At 48.4% G+C, this 13,875-nt stretch overlaps 1 protein-coding gene across 7 annotated transcripts in view; it reads left to right on the plus strand.

Moving 5' to 3' along the window:
- Positions 1-2,382: 2,382 nt before the first annotated feature.
- Positions 2,383-13,875, plus strand: part of LOC127599008 (protocadherin-9) — a 174,901-nt gene continuing 163,408 nt past the window's right edge. For 4 of the 7 annotated variants that reach the window (XM_052062617.1, XM_052062620.1, XM_052062621.1 and 1 more), the window contains exons 1-2: positions 2,384-3,017; positions 3,961-7,077. In XM_052062617.1, the coding sequence (XP_051918577.1) occupies positions 4,042-7,077 (3,036 nt within the window). In that variant the 5' untranslated portion in view covers positions 2,384-3,017; positions 3,961-4,041. Of the gene's footprint in view, positions 3,018-3,960; positions 7,078-13,875 lie in introns of all 7 variants that reach the window. The other 3 variants (XM_052062619.1, XM_052062622.1, XM_052062618.1) reach the window with 2 other exon arrangements.

The raw sequence follows: 13,875 nt of genomic DNA on the forward strand, positions 1-13,875 counted from the left end.
TTTGCATGTTCTCCCCCGGGCCTGCGTGGGTTTTCTCCGGGTGCTCCGGTTTCCTCCCACATTCCAAAAACATGCATGGTAGGCTGATTGGACGCTCTAAATTGTCCCTAGGTGTGAATGTGAGCGTGGATGGTTGTTCGTCTCTGTGTGCCCTGCGATTGGCTGGCAACTGATCCAGGGTGTCCCCCCGCCTACTGCCCGAAGACGGCTGGGATAGGCTCCGGCACCCCCGCGACCCTAGTGAGGATCAAGCGGTTCGGAAAATGGATGGATGGATGGATGGATGGTGAAATCTATTAGAAGCACCTCTCAGTGGCACTGCAACCACAGTATAGAGCATTTGGTGAAATTAAGACCTGATGTCAATGATGCGGCATAATCCACCCCCCCCCCCACACACACACGCGCGTACGAACGCACTAGTTGCATCTCCACGCCCATTTTCGTCAGCACGCGTCAAAACTGAAGTGGCAGTTCACCTCTGGTGCTCCCTGGTTGCAAGAGAACACGTATCAATCAAGGGCAAAAAAAAATTATAATAATAAAAAAATGGGTCCCGTCGTCAGGTTTTGACGTCCTGATGAACTGCTGGCCAGGCTATGAGTAGTTTCACAGCAGCCCGGTTGTCACCCGAACAAAAAAAAAAAAAAAAGGCTTTCGGGCTTGGTTGACGGTGTTACACGGTCCATGATCATGCCTCACCTTGCTTTGAAATAAGACGCGCTGCTGTTTGGGGAGCCGAGCTGGCTGCGGAGTCCGATGGCACAGTCCGAGGAATGAGGAGAAAAATCCGCCTCAAGATGGCGCTGTTCACCACGATGCTACTCGCAGTTTTGAATTGAAGCGGCTCGCTTTCGACAGAAGGCAGCAAGCACCCCCGTGGAACATTTTGCAAGGGTGATCTCCCACTGCATTGGAATCAAGTCACGATCGGGAATTGAATGACGACCTGTTCTGAAAAGAGTCTTTTCTGTTATTACCTGACGTCACGTCTGACGTGCACTTTTGGAATTCCCCGTTTTCACATTAGACGTCTTTTGTTGAAATGAAAACTTATCGAATGAGATTCGCATTTTTTTTGTGCAAGTCAAGCCATGGCTTCCTCAATAATAATAATAATAATAATAATAATAATAATAATAATAATAATAATAATAATAATAATAATAATAATAATGGGCGGCCCGGTAGTCCAGTGGTTAGCACGTGGGCTTCACAGTGCAGAGGTACCGGGTTCGATTCCAGCTCCGGCCTCCCTGTGTGGAGCTTGCATGTTCTCCCTGGGCCTGCGTGGGTTTTCTCCGGGTGCTCCGGTTTCCTCCCACATTCCAAAAACATGCGTGGCAGGCTGATTGAACACTCTAAATTGTCCCTAGTTGTGAGTGTGAGTGCGAATGGTTGTTTGTTTCTGTGTGCCCTGCGATTGGCTGGCAACCGATTCAGGGTGTCCCCCGCCTACTGCCCGGAGACGGCTAGGATGGGCTCCAGCACCCCCCGCGACACTAGTGAGGATCAAAGGGTACGGAAGATGAATGAATGAATAATAATAATAATAATAATAATAATAATAATAATAATAATAATAATAATAATAATAATAATAATAATGCATTTTATTTAAAAGCGCATTTCATGCCACCCAAGGACACTGTACAGACAATAAGAAAATACAATGTAAAAATTTGTTAACGAAATGTTATATAAAAACATAAAAACATGGAAACAGGAAATGGAAGAGCTATGTGTTGTAGGCAATCCTGTAGGCAATTAATTGAGAATGAGGCAATAGACTTCTAAATTGAGGGAGGCGTGTGTGTGTAAGGGGGGGGGGGGGGGGGGGACTAGCACACCCCTTCCACACTGCCACGCAACTGTCCGACTTTGATGAGCGGACGGACTGTCAAGGTTAGTACTTGGAGCCATTGCTGATGAGTGCCCTGCAGGCTTTTGCCAAGTGCAGAGGACACAAGGCGGCGAATATGCAACGTGCTTGGACGGCAGCGTCCTCTTCTTGACTTCAACTCATTGCGACTCGGTTGCAGCCTTCGTGCTTTAGCAAGTCATAGTCATGGATAACAATTGCATATATAATTTTTGAAGGGGGCGGGGGGGGGGGGGGGATTCAGACTGCTGCATTTGCGCATCCACCCGTAATTAGTGAGCGACCTGGCGACAGCCTAACAGGTTGCCTTTTCGGAACCTTTCACCGATACACCAAAACATTATCAGAGGGCATTCAATCGCCATTTTATTTTTGCAACAATCTTCTCAACAGATCCGTTGTCGTCACCCCACTCTCGGGGTGTGGGGTGGGGGTTATTGTGAAAACGTCTCCGCAGCCTGCGGCATCTTCGCGGAGCATCCCACCGCGCACAGCCCCTTCGGATGTGCAATAAGTGACGTTTTCTCCGGGCCAATCTTGTTCCGATTTTGCCTGCCGACGCGGATGAACGAGAGCCGGCTTGACCAATGGAAGTGGTTCGGCGGGTTGAGTGGGCGTCCGTGTACATCACCGTCCCTCTCCTGTGGCTCGACCGAAAAGAGAGAGAGAGAGAGAGAGAGAGAGAGAGAGTTGAGCAAGAAATCCAGCCGGGTGAGTGAGAGCGCAAGGATGAGTGGCGCGTAAACGTTGCGCATCGGTGTGACATTGAACGCCTCTTGTTGAAATTTGCCAGCAACAAGGAGGACACACACGGACGTTTCCATCTCTTTTTTTTCTTCCTTCCTTCTTTTCCTCTTTTTCAAACCCATGGGCTTCATGCCAGGTTCGGGTGACAATGAAATGAAGCCCCTCGGACTTGAACCATGAGGGAATAGACTCCTGCGTTCATCTCGCCCGCGCGCTTTGCACACGTTTATTGCTTGGAAGTGCATTTTTTTTTCCTTCCACGGGGACGTCAACCAGGGTAGCCGAGCATTGATTTCGGGAGACGCTTTAATGGGAGACACCGCAAACCACTGACCACCTACCTGGCTGCTGGAAGATGAGACGCTGATCATCGCCGCAACAGCCGCAGGTCACACGCTTAAACCTTTTTTTTTTTACATTCGGCAAGTTAATTTGGGGAGGAAATAACCGTGACGTCCATGTTGTCTGTGCTACTCCCTTTTTTTTTTAAATTTTTCCAATTATTACTATTATTTTATTTGTTTTCCCGGACCCGATTACCGTTGTGAGCAGGCAGCCCGCAAATGTTCTCAAGTGATCTTGCTTATGATGTGTATGCGCACTCCAAAAAGTGGATCTCAGTTTGCCAATGCGAATTTCAAATCTTTACCGATGGTCTTTTAAACGCTCGGATTCGTAGCCATTCATTCGGGAGCCTGCAGACAACTTCAGCTCTTCAATTTTCGCAATTTGCGTCTTGAACTGATAAGAATGTACCATGTCCACCTATTGTGAACAAAACCAATGGTCGCATCCTTTTTTGTTTAATTTAACAGTGGGGGGCCGAATGGAGCAACACACACAAATGGCCACCTTAATGGTGGATGCATTGTGCTATTAAGATGCTTTTCTCTGAATTATTCCTTCAAAAAAAATTTGGTCGATAAAACATACTGGCCCTTTTTTTGCGAAGGTGTTTCGGAATTATTTGTATATTATGTATATTATGTATCGATCTGAAGTCCTAGTGAGGTTCACAAAGTGTTCTTAAACTTCAACAAGGTCATTGCTCTGAATACAGTAATAGAACATGAATGTATTGCTGAATGAAAAGTGTTCTGTGGAATCATATTTAAAAAAAAATAAAATAAAAACTCCCCCGAACATTGTTGTCATTGAATGTGTGGAAGACGCTAAGAAAGATTCATTCTCAGTCAGGCCCATTATTTTTTTTAGGTCGGCAAGTTAAACGGTTCGGGTGGAGTGGGGGAAGGGTGCCCGCGTGTCATTTTGACGTGATCACGTTGCCTCCAAATTATCGACTGAAAGCGTTGTCGTTGATGTGTTTTTAGGGTCGGACGATCCCCGTTCGTCAGTGAGAAGTCTGCCGCCGTCGTTTCTCGGCAAGAAAGGTTTGCCTTCCTTTCTCCGTCATGGATCTAAAAGACTATTACCTGTTGGGCGCTTTGCTGGCTTGCATCTGGCTCGATCCTTCCATCGCCCAAGAACTCATCTACCCCATCCGGGAGGAGCTGCAAGAAAATGTCCTCATTGGAAACATCCCCAGGGATCTGAACATCTCGCATACAAATGCCGCCACTGGAGCAAGTGGCAATCTGGTGTACCGCTTGGTGTCCAAAGCGGGAGATAAGCCCCTGGTCCGCGTTCTGAGCAGCACCGGTGAGATATTCACCACATCCAACCGAATCGATCGGGAGAAACTATGCCCCGGCCCCTCCTTTGAGGACAGCGAGTGCTCCTTTGAAATCGAAGTGGTCATCCTGCCCAATGATTATTTCAGGCTGATTAAGATCAAACTCATCGTCAGAGACACAAACGATAACGCGCCCATGTTCCCGTCCCCTGTGATCAACATCTCCATCCCGGAGAACACGCTGACCAACAGCCGCTTTGCCATCCCTTCGGCCACCGACCCGGACACCGGTCCCAACAGCGTTCACAAATACGAGCTGATCAACGGGCAAAGCGCCTTTGGCTTGGACATTGTGGAAACACCCGAGGGGGAGAAGTGGCCCCAGCTCATCGTTCAGCAGAATCTGGACCGAGAGCAGAAGGACACGTACGTGATGAAGATCAAAGTGGAGGACGGCGGCAGCCCGCAGAAATCCAGCACCGCAATTCTCCAAGTCACCGTGACGGACGTCAACGATAACCGCCCCGTCTTTAAGGAGAGTCAGGTCGAGGTGCACATCCCGGAGAACTCGCCTCTCGGCACGTCCGTGGTGCAGCTCCAGGCCACGGACGCCGACGTAGGGGCCAACGCGGACATTCGATACGTGTTTGGGAGTCAGGTATCGCCCGCGACCAAGAGGCTCTTTGCCCTCAACGCCACCTCGGGCCTCGTCACGGTGCAGCGGCCTCTGGACAGGGAGGAGACGGCGGTGCACAAGCTCTCCGTCGTGGCGAGCGACGGCAGCCCCAACCCCGCCAGGGCCGCCGTTTCCATCAACGTGACCGACGTCAACGACAATCCCCCCAATATAGATTTGCGGTACATCATCAGTCCCATCAACGGCACGGTTCTCCTCTCCGAGAAGGATCCCATCAACACCAAGATCGCCCTCATCACCGTGTCGGACAAAGACACCGACGTCAACGGCAAGGTGGTTTGCTTCATCGAGAAGGACGTGCCCTTCCATCTGAAGGCCGTGTACGACAACCAGTATCTGCTGGAGACGTCGGCGTTGCTCGACTACGAAGGCACCAAGGAGTACAACTTCAAAATCGTGGCCTCTGATTCGGGGAAGCCCATCTTGAACCAGACCGCCTTGGTGAGAGTGCGGCTGGAGGACGAGAACGACAACCCGCCCGTCTTCACTCAACCCGTCGTGGAACTGGCCGTCATGGAGAACAACAAGCGGGACCTGTTCCTCACCACTCTCAGCGCCACGGACGAGGACAGCGGCAGAAACGCCGACATCGTCTACCAGCTGGGGCCCAACGCGTCCTTCTTTGACCTGGACCGCAAAACGGGGGTTCTGACCGCCTCCAGAGTTTTTGACCGCGAGGATCAGGACAAGTTCCTGTTCACCGTCACGGCGAGAGATAACGGCACGCCGCCGCTGCAGACGCAGGCGGCCGTCATCGTGACCGTGCTGGACGAAAACGACAACAACCCCAAGTTTACGCACAACCACTTTCAGTTCTTTGTCTCGGAGAACCTCCCCAAGTACAGCACCGTCGGGGTGATCACGGTGACAGATTCCGACGCCGGAGAAAACGCCGCCGTGTCCCTCTCCATTCCCAACGACAACGAAAACTTCATCCTGGATCCTTTGTCCGGCGTCATCAAATCCAACGTGTCATTCGATCGGGAGCAACAGAGCTCGTACACGTTTGACGTCAGGGCGGTGGACGGCGGCAGGCCTCCTTGCTCCTCGGCCGCCAAGGTGACCATCAACGTCATCGACGTGAACGACAACAGCCCCGTGGTCATCTACCCCCCCTCCAACGCCTCCTTCAAACTGGTCCCGCTGGCCTCCATCCCCGGATCGGTGGTGGCCGAGGTGTTTGCGGTCGACGGCGACACGGGCATGAACGCCGAGCTCAAGTACGCCATCGTGCACGGCAACCACAAGGGCCTGTTCCGGATCGACCCGGTCACCGGGAACATCACGCTGGAGGAGAAGCCGGCGGCGAGCGACGTGGGACTGCACAGACTGGTGGTCAACATCAGCGACTTGGGCTATCCAAAGTCCCTCCATACCCTGGTGCTGGTGTTCCTTTATGTCAACGACACGGTGGGCAACTACAGTCTCATCGCCGATCTCATCCGGCGCAGGATGGAAACGCCGATTGAGCGCAACGTCAGCGAAAGCGGCGAGACCTATCAAAACGGGGACTATTTAACCATCATGATAGCCTTCGTGACCGGAGCCTTGGTGGTGATCGTTGTCATCTTTGTGACGGTGCTGCTACGCTGCCGGCACGCTTCCAGGTTCAAAGCCGCCCAGAGGAAAAAACAGGGCACCGAGTGGATGTCACCCAACACGGAGAACAAGCAAAGCAAGAAGAAGAAGCGCAAGAAGAGGAAATCTCCAAAGAGCTCCTTGCTCAACTTTGTTTCCATCGAGGGCAACAAACCCGACGACCCCGCCCACGAGCCCATCAACGGAACCATCAGTTTGCCGACCGAACTGGACGAGCAAGGGATGGGTCGCTTTGATTGGAACGCCACGCCCACCACCACCTTCAAACCCAGCAGCCCCGACCTGGCCCGACACTACAAATCGGCCTCGCCGCAATCGGCGTTCCACCTCAAGGCCGACACGCCGGTCTCCGTCAAGAAGCACCACGTGATTCAGGAGCTCCCGCTGGATAACACCTTCGTCGGCGGCTGCGACACCCTATCCAAGAGGTCCTCCACCAGCTCAGATCACTTCAGCGCCTCCGAGTGCAGCTCCCAAGGAGGGTTCAAGACCAAGGCGCCCATGCACAGCAGACAGCAGGTAAAGGAGCACTTTTACTGGTCTATAAGTACTGCCTATAACTGCCCGGTTCCACAGTGCTAGAGTGCCAGTTACCAGTCGAGCCTCACGCTTGGGTTACGGATGCAGCGACAAAGCAAAAGGAAGCGTACCCATTTTTCCCAAATAACACTAAAAAGATGAGGAAAAACAAACAGCCGCCAATTAGGGATTTGACGGACTCTCCCGTCACATCCATACTTTGGCGGTTCAAATCAAAGACTCGTGCTTGTATCATGCAAATCGCTGAAAATAAGTGAGTGGCTGCCTTATTTTATGTCTTCTGCACCCAGGTTAGCTCATTGCTTCGAAAACAAAAACAATCGATTGTGACTCACTGTTCATTGTGAAAGAAACATTTTTTTCTCGCCTATCTACTCAAACCCTGACGCCACGTACACGACCCCCCCCCGACCAGAGATAGAAGACATCTCACCTCTCATAAACCTCGAGAGTGCATTTGTGTATTTATTTATTTATTTATTTTTTGGGGCGGGGGTGGGTGGGGGGGGTTGTTTCAGTGTTCTGGTGCGTACTGTGACATCACACAAGGGCCACGTTTTCGGGTACAAGTAACAATTAGTCCTGCGGAGCGTCACGTGTGAATGTCACAGACGGCTTTGCCGCGTCGTCAAAGCCTGAAGAATTACATTCTTCCTTCTGGAAAGCACACGAACAAACTGAGTGAGGCTTGTCTGGGACTTGATACACATCCAATTCAAAAAGGATTAGCCAATAATGAGCCTCAAATTTAACCATAATCCATGCTGCTTTTGGCGGAAGTGGGGGGGTGGCATCAAAGCCTTATTAATTTTTCTGCTAATAAAGCCCCACTACACCACAAACAGTTACAATCTAGCACACATGGACAAATAAAGGGAGCAGCAGAGGTGGGGGGTGGGTGGGCGCAGGGGGGGAGAGGGGTGGGTGAGAACGAGGACAGAGGGAGGGCCGAGTGAGAGAGTTGTTACTGGCTCAGACTTGACTGGTGGTGGTACTGAACCTTCAGGGGGCAACGTTGAGCCGCATGGCGGCACCTGGCGCGCCGCCAGACCGCAGTGGTCCATGCAAGGCAGGAAAAAGAAAGCAGCGAAATCCATGTTGGCGTTCTTTGTGAAATACTCTCTTCTAATGATGCTGAGGCTGCACGGGCGAGATTGATAACGGCAGGTAGAGATGAGAGTGAGAAGGTCTGGCCAGGAGAGGACGAGGAATTACTGGGGTGATGCCGCGCCAGACTCGACGTCGATCCGCACCTCCGGGTCATTGCTTTTGGACGAGTATTTCATGCCTTTTCGGGCATAGCTGTCCGAAAAAGCCATTCGGTTTCCCCCGACACTTGTAAGTGTGAGCGCGTGGCTGGTGGCGGGCGGCGGCGGCGGCGGCGGGGGACGAGACAAGGTGATGACATGGGTGTGACAACCGCGATGGCACATGCGATATGACACTATATAGTAAAAAAAAAAAAATCAAATAAAAAAAGCATCTCGGGCGGCCCGGTAGTCCAGTGGTTGGCACGTCGGCTTCACAGTGCAGAGGTACCGGGTTCGATTCCAGCTCCGGCCTCCCTGTGTGGAGTTTGCATGTTCTCCCCGGGCCTGCGTGGGTTTTCTCCGGGTGCTCCGGTTTCCTCCCACATTCCAAAAACATGCATGGCAGGCTGATTGGACGCTCTAAATTGTCCCTAGGTGTGAGTGTGAGTGTGGATGGTTGTTCGTTTCTGTGTGCCCTGCGATTGGCTGGCGACCGATTCAGGGTGTCCACCGCCTACTGCCCGAAGACGGCTGGGATGGGCTCCAGCACCCCCCGCGACCCTAGTGAGGATCAAGCGGCTCGGAAGATGAATGAATGAATGAAAAGCATCTCCATTGATTCTTTCAGTCATGCCGCACTTTCTGAATTACTTTTTGGGATCAATATTTCTCACATTTGATCAAAAGGAGCACACCGTGCGCTGTCTTTTATGTCGTGCCACCTACAGCGCGAATGCAGGCACTTCAGCGCCACCTGTTGCCAATAATTTCAGCAATTTGGTTGATTCTGTTTTGTCATGCTCACGGAAGGTCTTAAACGAAAACCTTCTTTCATCCACAGAGTCAAAACTGACCTCAGATTGAAAGCTGGATTGAAGAATTCATTTTTTACCGCCGACCTTGTACGGAATAGCAAGCTAATACCTTGTCGCCTTCAAAATAGCCGCTTGCTTTACCGTCATATCAATTCCGCGTTCTCTCCCTGAGGTTTTCATATTTGAGGTTAAATGGCAGTTATTGAGGGCGGCCCGGTAGTCCAGTGGTTAGCACGTCGGCTTCACAGTGCAGAGGTACCGGGTTCGATTCCAGCTCCGGACTCCCTGTGTGGAGTTTGCATGTTCTCCCCGGGCCTGCGTGGGTTTTCTCCGGGTGCTCCGGTTTCCTCCCACGTTCCAAAAATATGCATGGCAGGCTGATTGAACACTCTAAATTATCCTTAGGTGTGAGTGTGAGCGTGGATGGTTGTTCGTCTCTGTGTGCCCTGCGATTGGCTGGCAACCGATTCAGGGTGTCCCCCGCCTACTGCCCGGAGACAGCTGGGATAGGCTCCAGCACCCCCCGCGACCCTAGTGAGGATCAAGCGGTTAGGAAGATGAATGAATGAATGAATGAATGAATGAATGAATGGCAGTTATTGAGTGTGGTAAAATGTTTCGACAGCCCTGGGAGGAAGGGTGTCATTTCAATACTCTTCTTGAACCCGAATGTTTTTTTTTTTTTTTTTTTTACCATCATTGTACCATCATGTCAATGTTTGGCCAATATGCAATGAATACATTCACACAGTCACTCTTCCTTAGTTTGAACAGTAAAATGTCATCCTGGTATTAAATTGCAACATGAAGCGCCATTGTGGCAAACTGCGCGAAAGGGGAATTCAGTCTTTACATTGTTTCCTCATGAGTAACTAACATCATCAATCACCTCCTCTTGTTTGATGTGGATGTGAAATAAGCAACTAAGCGAACAAGGACGTTAAAGGCAAAGACATGGCTAAAGCTTTGGGGAATAGCCTTTGAATTGATTCCCCCCCCCCCTCCCGGATTGAAAGCCATTCTGTTTCATCCCTCGGGAGTCACTTCTATGCAGCATCGGTATCAATCAATAAATAAGAAAATTGAAAGCAAATTGATTAACAAGTAGACGGAGAGAGGGGGAGAAAGGTCGGGAGCGGCTGCAAGCAAAGCATGAAAAATCCACCGGCGGTATCTTCCCTCTTCTTTGAATAGACAACATTAGGAAAGCGAAATAGAAGCCATTTTAAGTGGCATCATCACTCGGCGTGGCTTTTGAGAGACCTCCAGCCCGCTGATAACAATGGGCGCAATCCTTGCCTCGTCTGTCTTTTTACACTGATTATTTATCCTCCAGGGACCGACGTAAGCGGAAACAACAGTGAGTAAAAAAGCATAAACACGCTGTCCTACTTTCACGCGGCGACACGAAAGCATCCAAGAAAACAAGCATAATAATGCTGCTCTTTCAGCATCAGTTACCCCCCCCCCCCGCCCCCCTGCCCACTCCCACTATTGAACATTTCACTGAGTGCTATCTGTCTGATATACTGACAAGAACATGGAATCTAATCTCATCTAAAGGCGAGACACAGGTATGGTTCACGAGCGTAACGCCTACCCGGTGGCTATGCGTTAACAGCACACCCTACATGAGATCCCAAGGCTCGCGTTGAGCACACATTAATATGATTTCCCCGAGTGTGGCGAGCTACTAAGTAGTCCGTGAGATGGCGTCTATTTATTCGGCGCCGGGCTAAACTGATCACAATCCTTGCCCGTGATTTGTCAATGTTCATACATCAAGTATATAAGCCAGATACGAGAGTAGGAATTTTGCACTTTTACATCAGCCTTCGTTCTTCACCTTTAGATAATTTCCATAGTGAATGTGAAAATATTATGCGAGAGGCCCGTGCCTGTGAGATGAGTCCATTTTCTCCCCTCACTCACTTTGTTATGGTAATGTGACAATACTCAGTATGTGGGTGCACAATTACCAGCCTTATATGGGATTCACAGCGATGTGACCGCATAGCGCCGACGGGCCATTTTTTTGATTTGTTTTCAATGCGGCAGCAAACGCGCATGCACTTTCGAGCACGGACCGACGGTTCAGTCTTCAAACATTGTTCACACTGATGTGCAAATCATACCGCCGCAAAAAGAACATTTTAGAGGAACTCCCTTTGGAACTGTTTGGCCAGGAACTTCCGCTGTATCGTATCTGATGGCGAGTGATGTATTCCCAGAGTCATTAGCCGTAGCATTAGTTGACTGGAAGTAGGCGGAGTCAGCCCTTAAAAAAAAATAAGTGTGTCTACTCCCCTTATTCGACTGTTGCCAGGTAGATTAAACGATGGGCAGCAGCAGATCATCAAGTTACTAAACAAATAAATACTGAATTATAGAAAAGAAATTATAGAAATAGGCGGCCCGGTAGTCCAGTGGTTAGCACGTCGGCTTCACAGTGCAGAGGTACCGGGTTCGATTCCAGCTCCGGCCTCCCTGTGTGGAGTTTGCATGTTCTCCCCGGGCCTGCGTGGGTTTTCTCCGGGTGCTCCGGTTTCCTCCCACATTCCAAAAATATGCATGGCAGGCTGATTGAACACTAAATTGTCCCTAGGTGTGAGTGTGAGTGTGAATGGTTGTTCGTCTCTGTGTGCCCTGCGATTGGCTGGCAACCGATTCAGGGTGTCCCCCGCCTACTGCCCGGAGACAGCTGGGATAGGCTCCAGCAACCCCCGCGACCCTAGTGAGGATCAAGCGGCTCGGAAGATGAATGAATGAATGAATGAAAGATAGAAAGAATAGATTTGTTCTTGGTTTTACTGTTCGGTGCTTTCTACCGTCTTTGTTACAGATTTGTTTTACTGTTTATTGTATATGTTAAATTGCTCCATGTACAGCACTTTGTATGCAGCGATGGCTGTTCGAAAGTGCTCTATAAATACAATTGAATTGAATTGAATTGATATATATATATATATATATATATATATATATATATATATATATATATATATATATATATATATATATATATATATATATATATATATATATATATATATATATATATATATATATATATATATATAATATATTTTTTTCTGTATGGGCTGAAATTTCCGGACTGCATTTGAACGCACCTCACGCCTTGAGCCGCTGACGCCAGAGACTTGTTCCGACTCATACAATGGTGACATTATTAACTTGTGGTTTCTTAGCGTCTTAAATCAGCAATGGGGTGACGTTGGTAGTCACGAGGTCATTGCAATGGAACTGTGATGAGAAAGGGCAAAAAGTTTCGCCAGCACACTAACGAGGCCCAACTGGCTCAACTTCAAAATAAAAGGCTACTGCATCGGCGTCCATGATTTACGTAGTAAGCTTTTATTTTGAAGTTAGCCTTTGCATTAGTGCGTACCGGCCCACTTAAAGCACTGAGTGGCGTGTATACTAATCTAATTCACTCCAAGTGTATAGGAAGGACAGAAACAAAACAAAAATATGTAGAAAAAAAAATGATTATTGACCGCAGGCTCCCTTCAAAAACCTTGTCTTTTTGTTTGATGAATAGGCAGACTCAGCAGCAGAAATAGCGTTGTCTTTTTGTCTCATGACAGCCTACACGACAAAAAAAAAAAAAAAGAGTTATTACAGGGTGGCATAATTGAACTTTGGAAGGGTCATCTTTCTTGTGCAGGTTCATTTGGCACATTCATAAAGGAATTAGTGGTACATATATGAGGGTTGATGGAAGCTTGGAAGTTGAGGCAGATTAATGGACTATGACAATGTGGCACCTGGGGGGGGAATGTCTGTTGCTGTCAACTTGGCTTTTCTGACAGCGATGTTGGCAAGTGTGACTGACGAAGTGGGAGAGAAAACAGCCATGGTTGTTGAATGCCATCATTCAGCATGTTCTTGTATTGTACATGCAAAGGGCACTTGTGTCCACACTGGAAAAAAAGAACATTTTTTTGGGAGGGGGGGGGGTTATTTTGTGAAGTGGTCGCACTAAACAAAATCATCTGGGTCCAGATTCATTTTTTTTCAGGAGACTATATTCCTACTTGAAAAATCTACCGACATCCTGAACATTTTATTTTGTGCAATCACTTTGATGAAATCAACCTGAGTAAATTCAACACAAAATTTGTGCTGATTAAGCAGTGGAGGCATATTTCGCAACGTCCAAGCTGTAAGTCATAAGAAACAAGGTCTCATTGATGTGAACGCACTCCATCAGCATATCAGTGAGCAAATATTGTTTGAAGAATGAAAAATAAGGAAAATGTGGCTCTGCGATACGCCAATTCGGTGCGACCCAAAAAGCACAAACACACCATACATCATTCATGTAATTCTTGTTCTTGCAAATAACTTTCCTCAAGAAATGATCATGTCCAATACATCCAACAACTCTATTGGACGTTAGCAGTCACAGAGGAGAGCCTTGAGGCCATCCAGTTTGGTCTGCCCAAACAACAAATACATCAACGTTGTCTTCTGTAAACCTGCTGGGCTGTGACTTATTTGGTTTTCTTTTCTTCTGTTAAACCAAACAAAAAAAAATTATATATATATATATATATATATATATATATATGTTTTTAAGATTATATATATATATATATATATATATATATATATATATATATAAATCTTTAAAAAAAATATATATATATATATATATTTGTTTTTAAGATTATATATACATACAGTAT

This window comes from Hippocampus zosterae, chromosome 4 (assembly GCF_025434085.1).
Source record: "Hippocampus zosterae strain Florida chromosome 4, ASM2543408v3, whole genome shotgun sequence".
In the NCBI taxonomy this organism is placed as follows: Eukaryota; Metazoa; Chordata; class Actinopteri; order Syngnathiformes; family Syngnathidae; genus Hippocampus; species Hippocampus zosterae.